The sequence below is a fragment of the Ipomoea nil genome, unplaced genomic scaffold (assembly GCF_001879475.1).
Source record: "Ipomoea nil cultivar Tokyo-kokei standard unplaced genomic scaffold, Asagao_1.1 scaffold2957, whole genome shotgun sequence".
In the NCBI taxonomy this organism is placed as follows: domain Eukaryota; kingdom Viridiplantae; phylum Streptophyta; class Magnoliopsida; order Solanales; family Convolvulaceae; genus Ipomoea; species Ipomoea nil.
The window spans coordinates 4,034,950-4,050,858 of record NW_017619385.1 but is presented as its reverse complement, the minus strand read 5'-3'; the positions used below and the strand labels follow the sequence as shown (position 1 = coordinate 4,050,858).

At 34.5% G+C, this 15,909-nt stretch overlaps 1 protein-coding gene across 1 annotated transcript; it reads left to right on the top strand.

Moving 5' to 3' along the window:
• Positions 1 to 8,674: 8,674 nt before the first annotated feature.
• On the top strand, positions 8,675 to 13,087 carry LOC109162747. Its single transcript, XM_019311429.1, has 6 exons — positions 8,675 to 8,678; positions 9,471 to 9,523; positions 10,822 to 11,706; positions 12,005 to 12,036; positions 12,097 to 12,284; positions 12,363 to 13,087. Exons 1-6 carry the CDS (start codon positions 8,675 to 8,677, stop codon positions 13,085 to 13,087), a joined length of 1,887 nt encoding a protein of 628 aa, XP_019166974.1.
• Positions 13,088 to 15,909: the final 2,822 nt, after the last annotated feature.

Below are 15,909 nucleotides of genomic sequence, written 5' to 3'. Positions count from 1 at the left end.
TTTGTATATATAAAATATATTATTTGTGTATTGAAAATATATTATTTAGTACACTATCAAATAATATACTTTTAGTATATTAAACATGTACCTTGTATTCATAAGAAGTACATTAATACATTATTTGAGTATTGAAAATATATTATTTTATATACTATCAAATAATGCATATTTAGTATATAAATAATGTACTTTTAGTACATTAAAAATGTATTTTGTATTTATGGTCAAAAATAAATAAAAATGCCTAAGGCTCTCCCATGTTGTCTTAATATGATTTTTTGTAGCCCTTAGCCTATTCTTGTATTGTAATATGAAACTTATATCCTTTCTTGCCAATTGGTTGTGCACAACAAGTGCACTACTTATGGCCCGTTCCCCTGAGGTTTTCCCTTAGGTAACTATGTCAGTATGTTGTACTAATTTTTTCGGGTTTAATATAATTTATCATATACCAAAAAAAAAAAAAAAAAATCATTGCTGAATATAAAAGTTAAGCATTGAAATATATGATGAATGCGATGTTGATAAGTTCATGCTAATAATTTTACTTTAAAATATTAATATTTTTTTTTTGAAGACAAAATGTTAAATTTTAATATGTAAGCAAACTAATTTAAATTTTATGAAGATGTCTTTTTTTTTTGTCTTTTTACATTTATCAACTTATCAAAAAACTAATTTTACCAAACACTTTCAAGCATAACAGCTCTTCAGTTTTCAACTCCTATGTTAGGAACACTTGTATTAGGATTTTGATGATACCAATGTAACCTAGAAAGTAGACCCCTAACCGTTATTACTTTCAATCGCCGCTTTCATCCTAGACGAAAGTAGCCATAACTCACATGTAATTCGTGTTAAGCTAGTCAAACACACAAAGACGAGTTATGCTTAGTTGATAGGGTTATCAAGACGAAAGAAGACAAGAAGCATGAAGCAACTGCAACGAGAGTTTACCAAGAGTTGTCACTTAGCACGAAAGGACAGTCTTATTGATGACAATCCTTCAAGACATTCCTTCTCATCAATAGCTAGAAGAATGTCTCCACTGCCTGACTTGACAACATCCTAGGAACAAAAGGACCTCAACTTGTGGGACACGCATACCAAGGAGCATTAAATGAAGATGTACTATTTCCTGAAGCTAAAGGACAAAACCCTAAGGCTCTCCATGCCATCAACGGCTACAAGGTACAACCTCATTAATGGAGCATTTAATGCGGGAAGCTCCCCGGTCCTTACCCACTGGACAATAGGTTTAAAAATTCATCTCCCTCCAACGGATGAATTTTTCCTCACCTATATAAACTCACCTTCACCAACTAAGAAGGTGCTGGTTCTTATCACTCGATCTATCTATAAGCAAAAGCTCTTAAACGCTCTCAGCTCTCTCAAGCTTTTGTGAACCAGTGTTAAGGTGCAAAGATACTTGAAGAAGTTCATTGATACTCATCTTACACCTTAAAGAAGTCTTGCAACTTGTACGAAGCATTCATTCCTCATCAGTCAAGACTTCATCACGTTGGAGAAATCAGAAATCATTTTCTACCAACCTCAACTCTGAAGAAGACGTTGATAGAGGCGGAGTACTCGCGGAGTTGAAAAACCTACGAAGGCTGTCCGGCTTAGTGATCAAGGAAGTCTTTGTGTAATTGTACTAACGAGTGATAGTGCAATCCTTCCATAAGTTGTGGAAGAAGAGTGGAGTAGGCAAAGTTGGCCGAACCACTATAAAAACTCTCGTCTCCTTATCTTCTCATTTACTTTATTTATTTCCTGCATCATATCATATCTCACGAAAGTTTCCTAATAACGACAACTCGTGCAAAGTTAGTAAACGAACTTAACATTTCCGTTGCGCCAAAACACCGAAAGGTTGTTTTTCGGCAAAACACGAAAAGAATCTATTCACCCCCCCCCCCCCTCTAGACTCTCGCTATAACTCTATCGGGACCAACATCCTAGCTTATAGCTTTTCAGCTAAGTTTGCAAAACATAGCCTTTGTCATGTAAGTGACTTTTAAATAAGGTACCTTACAAAACACACAATAATTTTTTTTTGAATTGTGAAAATGCAAGAGATCTTCCTATCAATATTTGAAAGTGTGTGTTCTCTTGCAAACGTAGTGGTACCAACACCATAGAAAATAAAAAATAGGTTTTAAAATGATATATAGACTATAATTTTATTCACTATGCACTACGTAATAGTAGTGCACATCATTTCTTATTGTATGAATCCCATAATCTAGATATAAATAAGAGCACAATATATAATTGAATTAAGAAATGATTCGTTCTTTGTAAATGTATTTCAATTCCATGTAGGTCTAATGAGGTTCCTAGTTAGTGTGCCGAATACTCTAACTTATTTATAGATAAGATGGGTCTGAAAATGAATCCAAGCCAGAGCCTATACGCATCAAGCTAGTTAGGATTTAAAAATTCTTTGTTCCAAATTTTCTTACATATTTGTTAGATTATAAGTTAAAATACTCTAACTTATTTATTAGAAAAATGATCTGGATCTTCTACGTTGTTTATTAGAAAATGAGTCTCGAACATATGTAAAAGCTGTGACTTCTATTGAATGACCAATGTGAAAAGATGTTATTAAAAGTGACGTTAATTCTGTTATTTTACAAAATCTTGGGAACTAATTGATATTCCTCCAGGGTGTAAACTCTTGGGCTCCAAATGAGTCTTTAGCAGTGTTGTAAAAATCGGTCTAGGCGTCCGCCTAGGCGCTAGGCACCTCTAGACCGTGGCGATTTTCCCCCTAGGCGCCCGCCTAGGTTACCGGCCGCCTAGGCGTCCGCCTAGCGCCTAACTCGGCCGATTTGGCCGCCTAGCGTCTAAGTTAGTCGAGTTAACTCGTCCATTTCGATTGAGTTAACCCGATCGGCTCGGCCTAATTTATATATATATATATATATATATATATATATATATATATATATATATATATATATATATATATGTGTGTGTGTGTGTGTGTGTGTGTGTGTGTGTGTGTGTGTGTGTGTGTGTGTGCGCTCGCATGCGCGCATACATATATATAATATGACATATATACACTCGTAGACTAGTTTGATACTTTGAATCTTTGGATGATTGAAGTATTTGAGTATTTTTAATTTTTAATATTGTTTTAATGTTTTTTTTTTTTGAAAACCATTTTTTTGATGTTATGACTTATGAATTATCATTAAATTCATTTATTTGGATGTGTTATTTGATTAAATGTTGAAAACAACCTCATTAAAATTGTGAAACTGCAAGTCTACCACTGTCTTTTTGGCGCCCGCCTAGCGCCGCCTAGATTCCGCCTAGGCGCTAGGCGCTGTCCGCGCGCCCGACTAGCAACTAGCGCCTACTACAACCATGGTCTTTAGATAGAAGATGAAATTGGATTGTTGCATTGAGAAGTAAGAGTAGACATATAATTAAAGGTTACAAGCATTGTGAGGGCCATGATTACTTTAATTTAATGCTTAAACTTATCGAGAATAAATTCCATTAGGATACCACTTTAATTTAATGCTTAAACTTATCGAGAATAAATTCCATTAGGATAATATTTACCATTGTTGTGTTGAGAAACTTAGAAGTTAATCAAATGAATGTAAAACAAGACCAAGACACATGTAGACAACAAGACAAAGAGACTAGTGAAACCTGTGCGCAAGAAATCGTATTCCTTATTATTTGGTACTTTAATTTCCGCTACCAAATCACAAAGTATTTTTGACAATCCAGTTAATAACATTTCAACCTAACTTTAGATATTCTTATATTCCCTTGTCTTATTATTAATTTTATCATTTTAATACATTGTCTTAGTTAATTATTGTTCAAGTTTTTTTTTTAATTATTTTAAAATCATTTACTTCTATATTTTACCATTGCATTATTTATTTTAATTTTAAAATTTATTAAAATACATAAAAATAAGTTAACAGTATCCAAGTAAAATAAACATCCTAACATAAATTAAAGCAAAAAAAAAAAAAAAAAAAAAAAACATATAACTCTCCAACCAAACAAATTTATATTACATACATCAGTTTTAAACCAAACATAAGAATCTATTATTCCTAATAATCTAATATTTTCAATAATCTAACATTTTCAACAATCTTTTCCTAAAGTAATATAACATTCTGTGAACCGAACACCCCCTAAAAGGTATTGTTGAGAAATTAACTCACTTAATCAACCCTAAAAGGTTTTCGATAAACTGGATGGTTGCATTGTTCCACAACTTTATAGTTGATATTCACCGTTCCCGGCTCACCCACCCACCTCTCCCACCCCTGCCCTCTAGACTTAAAAGGATTTTGGGCTTTGCTATATTAGAGCTTAACTGATTGCTTGTTGATTGTCAAGATCGTTTTTGGTTTCATATCATTGTCAACCTCGGCAAATTATGCTGTGAATCTGTATAGTGCATACGGATGCAAAAACAACGTCGTTTTATTAAAAACGCGCGTCTCTCCTTAAAAAAAAAATTCAGGTTCGATTCCCAGCAACAACATATGAATTAAAATTTCAGAATCGATGAACTATAATTCCATAATCGATGAACTATAATTCCATAATCGATGAACTATAATTCCATAATCTAATCTATGAACTAAAAATTTCAAAATGAATGAACTAAAATTCCAGAATCTATGAACAAAAATTTCAGAATCGATGAACTACAATTCCAGAATCGATGAACTATAATTCCATAATCAATGAACTAAAATTCCATAATCTATAAACTAAAATTCCAGAATCAATGAACTAAAATTCCATAATCTATAAACTAAAATTCCAGAATGAACATAATGTTGTTGCTAGGAGTCGAACATGAATTTTTTTTTTTTTTAAGGAGAGATGCGCGTTTTTAATAAAACGACGTCGTTTTTGCATCCGCATGTACCGTGCATGGTGCATACGGATGCACAGCATAACTATCCTTCAACCTCTCTAAGCTTTTAAACACTCTATTTATACTTGGATAAAGTATATTTTTTATCTCCATATTCAAAAATTTTATTAATTTAATTTGTTACTTGGTGCTCATTCATAGGTCAATAGTTTTGTTTAGTAACTATTTTACAAATTAGTAATGTTATATACCCCTCTTATTTTTCCTCTAGTTCGTCACTCATGATGTGTCTGTATCTAATTAATAATAAGTTCTCTTAATAATTAGGCAAATTATTGTGTGGGCTACGGTCCAAAACATTGTCGTGAATATTATGAGTAAAAGTAATGTATATTATGTGTTACAATAATGTACATTACGTGTTAGAATAATGTATATTATGTGTTAGAATAATGTACATTATGTATTTATGTGTTAAAATAATATACATTACGTGTTACAATAATGAAACATCTGAAGTAATATAATGTACATTATGTTTTAAAATAATGTACATTATGTTTTAAAATAATGTACATTATGCTTTAGGAACAATGTACATTATGTTTTATATTAATGTACATTATGAGTTATAAAAACGTATGTTGCATGGACAGCTGGATGTGCGAAAAAATAAATTAAATTGAACAAAACGATGTCCTTTTTGGACCGTGATTCACACAACTGTGTGGACCACGGTCAACGCAATAACTATTGTTATAATTAGTGGTAGGACAACACATTCATAGGCATACAATAAATAAAAGCCACCTCAAAGAGGTAAATTATATTATTGAAGGGGAAATTTAGGAGGGGAATAAAGCATTTCCATATTAGAGTTAATCACCATTCTTCTGGTCCATCGATTGTTTTCCAAATGTCAATGCAGTACTTAGTTTTCAATTTCAACCAATTTAATTCTTGAATTGTTTAAAATTTTGTTAATTGAACCCTTCCAGTGACCAAAATGGTGATTTTCACATTTTTTTAATTTCGTCAATTTGGTCCCTGAAAATGTTTTATTGACAAAATTTTATACAATTTAAGGATCAAATTGGTTGAATTGAAAATTAAAAACTACATTGACAGTTGAAAAACAATTAAGGGACCAAAATGGTGATTTCCCCTTCAGATTATGTGCTGGTTTATTTGTAAAATAATCTTTATCCCTACTTTTTTAGCACAATGCAAGTTAACTACTTTTTCTTAAAAGTTCAACCACCCAATATAACTTTCTTCATCTTTGCCAGGATGTTGATGTATCTTTCTTGGCAGTGGTGTGAAGGTGTCTAATATAACCGGCCACTCTTTGAAAAAAAAATAAAAAATAAAAATTACAAGATTTTCTCATTGTTTCTTTAGAAGACATTTTCTTCTATACTCGTATGACTTGACTAATATATTATGGGAGTTCATGAAGAAGATATACATCTTCATTCTATGTCACAATATTATGAGATTGGATCCTAACTCAAAAGTCTCTACTTGTTAGGCGACAATTTGAAAAGTCGAGTCTAATATCCTGCGTATAATGAAATAAAGTTTTGCCTTCGCTACTAGATATAATTATTGGTGTAGTTGTAAGTGCTTGATACTAACAATTGATATGAAAGCATGTTAGAGAGCCGAGTCTAGCATCATCATAATATGATATTTACATTTTAATTTCTTTTTGTGGGACGAAGAAAATTCACAATTACTATCTAATAAAGGTTTGCACTAAGCAAACTCTGCTCCTACGTAATAGCATGTAAACATTATCAAGATATTATATTTAGTCCTAATAGAGTAATAGGTTGACTTAACTCCAGCCACAATTTGTCAATGCGAGAAAGTTCCAATTCAAGAGAAGAATTAATTTTATATATAGGGATTTATGAGAAGAGTTGATTTCTCCTCTTGGGGACCATAGTATAGTAAATATTAATTAATGTCACGAAACACTTGCACAAAATGCAACTTGAGCAACACATTAAAAGCTTCATTAAGGTAATAAATAATTAAATGGAAAAAGTATATTTTTAATCTTTTAATTATGTAACTTTAGTTATTTTATTTCTAATCTTTTAAATATACAAATTAAAATGTACTCGTACATTATATTGTAGTTTCATGACATCACTATTACTTTTTATAAAGAAGGTTTTTGATCAAGCTTTAATCCCATGAATGAAACTAGGACTATAAGTGAATTATGCAATACATCGATATGGTGTCAAAGTACCTGTCAGGTCCCTTTATTATAGTATACATGTTGTTCAATTTAGACTCTTTACCTAAATTTTGTTCAATTTAATATAATTAAGATTTAGAATAATCAAGGACAATACTTAACACTATTTATTTTTTCGGTTAAGTCTCATTACCATGTCAGATTTGGTGAGGTGACATAAAATAATATAATTATAATTATTAAATGGTTCAAAAATTAAAAGTTGGATTCAAACCCTTAATCGATCGCTTATTAATATAAATGGCTCTCTACCACCAAACAACACATTAATCATGCTATGTAGTTGTAAAAGATAACTAATATGATATTACTAATTCTACTGAGATATAAGAAACGAAAAGACATTTAGAGATCATAGACGATTATGACCGCGCGAGAAACCCTTTGCTTCCACTCTTTCTTCTTTCTCAGCTTCGAATTCAGACAAGGAAAACCCTTAAATAATCATGGATTCAAGAAGAAAAACAAAGAATGATTCGAATTTGCTTATAACGTATCTTGAGTTGTTTATTCAATTGCATCATTCAATACTATAGTACATGAATCTGGAAATAATTTGACCAATATATGGACTAAAACAACTAAAAGTGCATTGAGAGATTAATTAAAAGCACATTTTCCTGCAAAAGACCTGGCCTTATGGTTGAGTGGTATAGCTGTGACCCTCAAATGAGAGGTTTTAGGTTTAAACTCCAGTATGAGAGTGAAGTCATTGAAAGTCGTCATTGAAAGTCTACTGTGACAACTCAGTTGCAGTTTTCCTGGCGCCAAAAATGGGAGTCGAATTAAGCACATTAACATCAAGTTCTTAACAATTAGGGAGCGTGTCAAAAATAGAGTTGTATTCATTGAACACATTCATACTGAGTTGATGTTAGCAGATCCATTGACTAAATGCATGCCTTCAATTAAATTCAAGAATATGATTCAAAAAATGGGACTTTCATCCCCTTTGTGATTTGTATATACATTCAGTTTCACATTTTCTCAATTAAGTGACTCTTTGTGCTTCAGTAGGTTGAGAAAGTATCTATGACCAGAACCCCTCTATAAATAGGACTTAGTTCCAACAGTTGAGGACACACAACACAAATAATCAACCAACCCTAGCCTTCAAAGACAATATTACAATGGCTTCTTCCTATACAACCTTCTCCATGTTCCTATGCGTTGCTATCTTGGCAACAACAACGCCATCATCAGCCTTTTTCTTTGGCAAACCATTCACAGTAAACTTGAACGGCGCCCTTGTTTGCGACCTAACAGGAACACCCGCCGCGCCCGGCGTCCCGGTTTCATTGGTATGCTCATTACCATCTACCGGAGTGGTTACCGCGGTGGAAGCCACCACCACAGCCGCCGGAACAATCACCGGTTCTTCCACCAATATTGGCTTCCTCCCCGGACTTTTCATCTCGGCGAGCTCGTGCGCGCTTCTAGCCCCGCCAAGAATCTGCCTCGGTAGTTTTCCGGCGACTACAACATCCCTGGTGGGAGCTCCGATTCGTATTTCCAGAAATATGGGTCAGATCACCGTGACTCCGGCGGGCAGATTTAACAATCTGCCCACATTATCATCACTTCCATAATTAACTAAATTTGCATGGATGCATGCATGCATCTACTACTATTATATTCTTCTTTGCTATATATACCCTATACGTACTGTAATCTTAATCCGTTTGTGTATTTTGGTATGTGTTCTGGTCTTGATCAATAAATTTGCTTTCTTGATCACTGTGGCTATGCAAACAAGCTTCGAGTGATGGAAGGAGCAAAAAGTGCTCAAAGCTATATATGTACTTTTCCTCTTCAGTTTTCGTACTTGTTCTCATCTATCTATGCACTTTTCCTCTTTAGTCTTCACTAAAATGCCAAACATTACATAATTGATTGAATGGGTAGTTCTTCAGCGTGTTTAATTTTGATAATCAAGATTTAATGTCATTTGAAATACTCCAAGTAGACTGATTTTATCAGGTTTAGTCTTAAATTTTCAAGTTAACCTTAACTTTTAAATTTTAATCAAAGTCATTTAACTTTCAAATTTTAATTAATCGTGGTCCTTCTAAAATTAAAGGACCACAATTGGTTAAAATTTAAAAGTTGAAACACAACAGGTAGTTAACTTAAAAATTGAAGGACATTAGTTTAAAATTTGAAAATTTAAGGACCACATGTGATTAACTTAAAAATTTAGGATTAAACGTGACAGGACTACTATACTCGGAGAACTTCAGATGTCATTAACTCATCAATGTAATTATAGTGAAGAGTGTGAAATAATATTACTTTTATGGGTTGTCTGGTTCACAGAATATGCCTGGAATGACATAGCATTTCCAGTAATATGCATATTCCTCTGTTTGGTAACCACTTGTATTCCCAGGAACGTTGTTCCCGGGAATGACCTATTCCCCTTGCAAGGGGAATAGAGATTCCTGGGACCCCTGGTATTAGCCTATTCCTGAGTTCTCAGGAATAGCCTAAAGTTTCTATTTCTTATTTTACCCCCCAATTAAATTTATTTCCTATTTCACCACTGCCACCATCACCGCCGCCGTCACCGCTACCACCACTAGCACCGCCGCCGCCGCCACCACCACAACCACCTCACCAGCACCACCGCCACAACCACCGCCGCCGCCGCCACCAGCAACACCACCACCCCACCACCGTCATCGCCACCACCATCACCACCACTACCGCCGCCACTAACACCACTACCACTACCACAACCACCATCACATATTTTTATAAGGGTATTTATGTCTTTTAAAACATATTTCATTTCTATTCCTTAAATCAACCAAACACTGTAATATAATCCTAAAGTAGTATGTTCCTTCCGCGAACCAAACAATAGAATACAATTCCTATTCTATTCCTTGTCTATTCCATTTCTTATGGAATAGCACTCCTATTACCTCAAAATTTATTCCATGAACTAAACGTGATGTTAGTTTATCAGTTATATAGAGATATTTTTATTCTTGGTCATTGATTTCTTAAGTCAATTAAATTTCTTCTAGAATGTCATTATTTTGATTGAAATTCACCCTTTTATAGGGCTACTAGTTTTTGAAAACGCAAAACTACCTAATCAAAATAACTTAAAATAACCAAGAACTTTGTGGCTCAATAGTATCAAATTGAACTCTAACTTTCTGTACCTTCAGTAGGTTGAGAAAGTTGATTATATTTTATTCTAATAAAATAGTTAATACATTAAGTAATTTGAGTCTTATCAATCACATTAAATATTCAACATTTTACACTATCAAATGATTATTTGTAGTTGTAGAATAAATTTTTTCCAAGAATGTTTTTAAAAAAAATTATTTTTTTAACAATCATACGATGTGAATTAAAAGTTATATATATATAAATATATATATATATATATATATATATATATATACACACACATACATACATACATACATACATACATACATACATACTAAGACCAAAAAAATTAATTAAAAACATCAATTAGAAAATAAACTTCAACAAAACTAACCCATTAGAAGAAAAAAAAATTAACAAATCTTTATTATTAAAAATGTTATAAGAAAAATTAAGAAGAGAAGAGTAAAACTATGAAGTATTTGTAAAAGTAATTGGAATCAAACAAAATGTATAATTCGGAAAACGAATTAACCAGCTACAGCAGAGGCAAGATGCCATACGGAATAGGCGAGATTTGGTGGCGCTAGCTGAGTACCAGCAGATTGAGAATTCCCTGAAACGAATAGAGGCCCAGGAGGATGTGTTCTGGAGGCAGCGAGCCAAGCAGCACTGGCTACGCGGGGCTGACGCAAACACAAAATTCTATCACAGGTATGCCTCTGCACGTAGGAAAAAGAACTTTATTTCTAGTATTAAATGTGATGCTGGTAACTGGGTGGAGGGGGATGATATGCATTCCACTATACTGAATTACTTTGACAATATTTTTGCCTCTAATGGATTGAGCTGTGATGATCCGCTATTTGGGGTCCTAACCCCACGAGTCACGTTAGAACAGAGTATGATGCTAGACCGTCCTTTTGAAACTGATGAGGTTAAAGAGGCTCTTTTTTCAATGTATCCGGATAAGGCACCGGGTCCGGATGGGTTAAACCCGGGTTTCTACCAGCAGTTTTGGGAGATAGTGGGAAGAGATGTATCTGGCTTTATAACGAATGCGTTGAATTCCTGTGTATTCCCCGAGGGATTAAATGATACTAACATTGTTTTGATCCCTAAGAAAGAGATGCCTGAGACAGTTGCAGATTTGAGGTCGATTGCGTTGAGTAATGTCATTTACAGAGTTATTGCCAAGATGATAGCAAATAGGATGAAAACACTAATGGGAGGATTAATATCAGAATCCCAGAGTGCTTTTATCCCGGGAAGGCTAATCACTGACAACATCTTGGTAGCGGCAGAGGTGGGGCATTATCTGAATAGAAAGCAGTGTGGTGTAGTGGGTTGGAGTGCATTGAAGCTAGATATGTCAAAGGCCTATGACAGAATGGAGTGGAACTTTCTAGAAAGGATGCTGACTGTATGGGTTTTAGTGAGAAGTGGATAAAGCTCATTATGCTGTGTGTAACGACTGTTAGTTATACTGTAATGGTCAATGGTATAGCAGGAGGCGTGTAAAACCAACCAGGGGACTCAGGCAGGGAGACCCTCTCTCTCCGTATCTATTTATTATTTGTGCAGAGGCTCTCTCGATGATATTACAGTATGAACAGTTGGCAGACTCTATACATAGATGCAGAGTAGCAAGGGGGGCACCGCCTGTATCACACTTATTTTTTGCGGATGATAGTCTCCTATTTTTTAAAGCAAATATCCAGGAGGCGGGAGTTATAAGGCAGTGCCTTGCAAGGTATGAGAAATTGTCAGGCCAATTGGTGAATTATAATAAATCTAATATATGTTTTAGCAGAAATACCCAGGAGAATGACAGGGCACAGGTAGCGGATTGTCTGGGGGTGGTGCAAGCATCCAATTTTGAGAAATATTTGGGCCTACCTTCCTTTGTGGGGAGAAATAAGAGAGCTGTTTTTTCATATGTGGAGGAGAGGATCAGGCAACGAATTGGTTCGTGGAGTAAAAAGTTACTTTCTCAGGCTGGTAAGGAAGTATTGTTGAAAAGTGTAGCGCAATCTATGCCTACCTATTCAATGAGCGTCTTTTTGTTACCTGAGACAGTTTGTCAGTCAATTGAGCGAACTATGAATAAGTATTGGTTGGGGAATGGAAGAGACAGGGGAATACATTGGAAGGCTTGGGACAAGTTGTGCATACCAAAAAAGTATGGTGGTATGGGTTTTAAACAGCTAAGGGCTTTTAATCTAGCTATGCTGGGAAAACAGGCATGGTGTTTTTTGACGGACCCAGGAACACTCACAGCTAAAATCTATAAGGCAAGGTATTATCCCACAACCAGTTTTACATATGCAACTATTGACAATTGCCCAAGTTACTGTTGGAGAAGTATAATGGCAGCCCATGCAATGGTAGTCTCAGGGGTGCGAATGAGGATTAGGAATGGACAGACAACTTTAATATGGGGACATCCGTGGTTAAGAGATAATCCTAACCCATTGATTCAAACAGAAATGCCAGAACAATTGTGGGAGGCACGGGTTGCAGGATTAATTGATTTACAGACTCATACCTGGGATCCACATATTTTATCTGACTTGTTTATTCCTGAGGATGTGGAGCGAATAAATATGATCCCTATTAGTCCTGATTACGAAGACTCATGGTATTGGATGAGTGACCCAAAGGGGACATATACAGTCAAGAATGCCTATAGGCGTATTGTGGGTGACTACGAAAATAATCCCGCGATTTTCAATAAATGGATTACAATGTGGAAAGTAAAAGTCCCCCAAATGGAAAACTTTCTTGTGGAGAGTCATATGTGACATTTTGCCAACAACCATTAACTTGATATTTAAAAGGGTGGAGGTGGACCCAACATGCCCAATGTGTGGTTTAGATCATGAAGATGTGTTACAAGTTTTAGCGCTCTGTGAATATTCTAGACTTGTATGGAATATAAGACAATTGCGTATCACTAATATTATTGCAGACTCTTTTACAACATGATTAAAAGGGGTTATGGCGGTCTTGACGGAGGAGCAGACCCGGTTGATGGTAGCAATATTATATTATATCTGGAGAGCCCGGAATTTAGCTGTCTGGAAGGGATCAATGACGCGGCCTGTCCAGTTAGCCAGAGCAGCAACTGTAGCGCTACAGGCATACGGCGCTGCCCAGGCCAGCCGTACCGAGCCGGCAGCGGCTTTGGAGCATTTAACCGAACCAAGGGAGGGCGGTCTACGGTGTTATGTGGACGCGGGTTATCGACACGACACAGGCGAGGCTACGTACGGCATGTTGATTATAGAGCCAGATGGCTCTTTTGTGGCAGCAAGGAATGGCAAATTACCGATTTGTTTTTCACCACTTATGGCGGAGGCCCAGGCATACAAGGAAGCACTGTCCTGGTTACTTGAACGGAACAACACATCAGTAAGTTTACTCACGGATTACATGGAATTGACTACGATTATCCGGCACCAACACACGCCGATCCATTCGTACGTTGGGGTCACAATTGACCAATGCAGAACACTTATGTCTTTATTTAATCGTATTACTTTGGATTACATCTCTAGACAGGTTAATTTACATGCGCATACTTTAGCTTCGTTAGCTTTTACACAGGATCAAGCTATGTACTGGGATGCTATCCCACCTGACGCTATTTCGACTTTGATTCATTAATACAATAGCAAGATTGACCTTCAAAAAAAAACAAAATGTATAAGTGATCAATGCAACTAATTACATTAGTGCAATTTTAATTTCAATTATAATTTAACTATTTTTATATTTAATGGTGTACTGTTAATGAAAAATTGAAAAGATGAAAGGTAAATTTAGATTTTATGACAAAAACTTGTATAAGACTGTCTCACAGATCCTTGTCCGTAAGATAAGTCGGGTCAAGATGAAATTGTATTACTAATCACAAAATAAATTGTTTGCTACTTATAAATGAAAATGTAATATTTGTATTTTTTTAAAAAGAAAAATGTAATACTTTTACTTTTTGATTTAAAAGTATTACGGAGTATTATATTTTTCTTTAAAATATTACATTTTTCCATAAGTAACAAACATTTTATTCTTAATTAGTATTATATTTTATATTTAGTATAAGTATTACATTCACATCCTAACTTGATCTGTCTCATGGATATATTTTTATTTAATATTTATTTTATTTATTTATTTATTTATTTATATCTATATTAGAATGAGTGGATTAGGCCTTATAATTTCCAATGGGGATTAGAGTATGGTTGTCTATTTCTTCCTACGTTGCTAGGTAGTTAGGTATTGAAGTCCAATCATATCATATCCACAGAAAAATGGATAGATTTGGGAGAAGAAAAATGGATAGATTGGCCCCGCCCAAGCAATCTAGCACGTGGCTGCAGGCTACATATTAAACTCCATCTTTCAAGTTTTTTTCTCCATCTTTGGAAGAAGTTTTTTTTTTTAAATTAACTACACAAAAGTTTGGTACTGATTACATAATATTTTTATGGGAAAGTGACACTTTTTTCCCCTGAATTATATACTTAGAGCATCCACATCAGTTGGGGATAATGTGGGAGAATGTAAGAGTGAGTAAGAAAGAGAAGATGGGAGGGGAGAGAAAAAAAAATTGAATTTTAAAATAATAATAATAATATTTTAATGGCTATCAGGCGCGGCGCGCCCACTGGGCGGCTTTTTTAGGCCTCACGCTGTGCGTGAGAGAGTGGAACCATTGAAGGCATGGGTCCCACTTTCTGACATTCTCCCCACACTTGCAGGAGGGTCTCAAATTTCTCTCTCCTACCCCCTTTCTCTTCCAAGTCATCAGATTCTGTACTATTCTCCCCACAATATGCATTGATGGTGATGCTTAGCATTTTTTCCTTCTAAATTGTTTAAGTGACTGTTTTTTCCCTTAAAATGTTAAATGGATATATTTACCTTTAAAATAAATATTTTAATTTTTCTTTCCCAACAAATTATGACCATAATTTGGTTCAAACCAAACAAACACTATAGCAACCATATCGAAATATTCCAATTACAATTTAGAATCAAAATCCGATATTTAGAGTTTATTAAAATCGCGAACCGGAACGGCCAGTTCATATTCCGAACTGAAAAAATAAAATACATTTATTGTTGAATTTAGACTATTTTAAAATAACAAATAAAATTTTAAAATAAAAAGGGCTCAAAATCGCGAGCCGGATCCAGAACCGCCGGTTCACGGTTTAGGATCTAATTTTTTAATTCATAATTTTAATAAATTGAAATCTAAATATTGGGTTCTAGATCTGAATCATAACCAGAAACTTTTAATTCGATTGTTATAGTGTCCGGTTCAGTTCGAACCGATCCGTGGTCATCCCTACGTATACGCAATAATTTGTTGGAGAAGTAAAATAAATAAAATATTTACTTTAAGGGTAGAAATGTCAATTTAATATAGCAGGAGGAAAAACAACACTTTTAGAAAATTGAGGGGACTAATGTGCTTATCTAAATAATTTAGGAGAAAAAAGTGCAATAAATATATAACTCTGAGAGAAAAAGTGTCATTTTTCCTATTTTTATCTTGGCAAAAAATAGTCAAAAAATCACTTTAATTATAAACCAAAAAAGTAATTAAATT

Excerpts from the sequence above, each read along its gene's own strand:
- LOC109162747 (XM_019311429.1), top strand. Across the intron at positions 11,707-12,004 it reads TTCTAGAAAGGATGCTGACT|GAGGCGGGAGTTATAAGGCA; the intron begins GTATGGGTTTTA and ends GCAAATATCCAG. Across the intron at positions 12,037-12,096 it reads ATAAGGCAGTGCCTTGCAAG|AAATACCCAGGAGAATGACA; the intron begins GTATGAGAAATT and ends ATGTTTTAGCAG.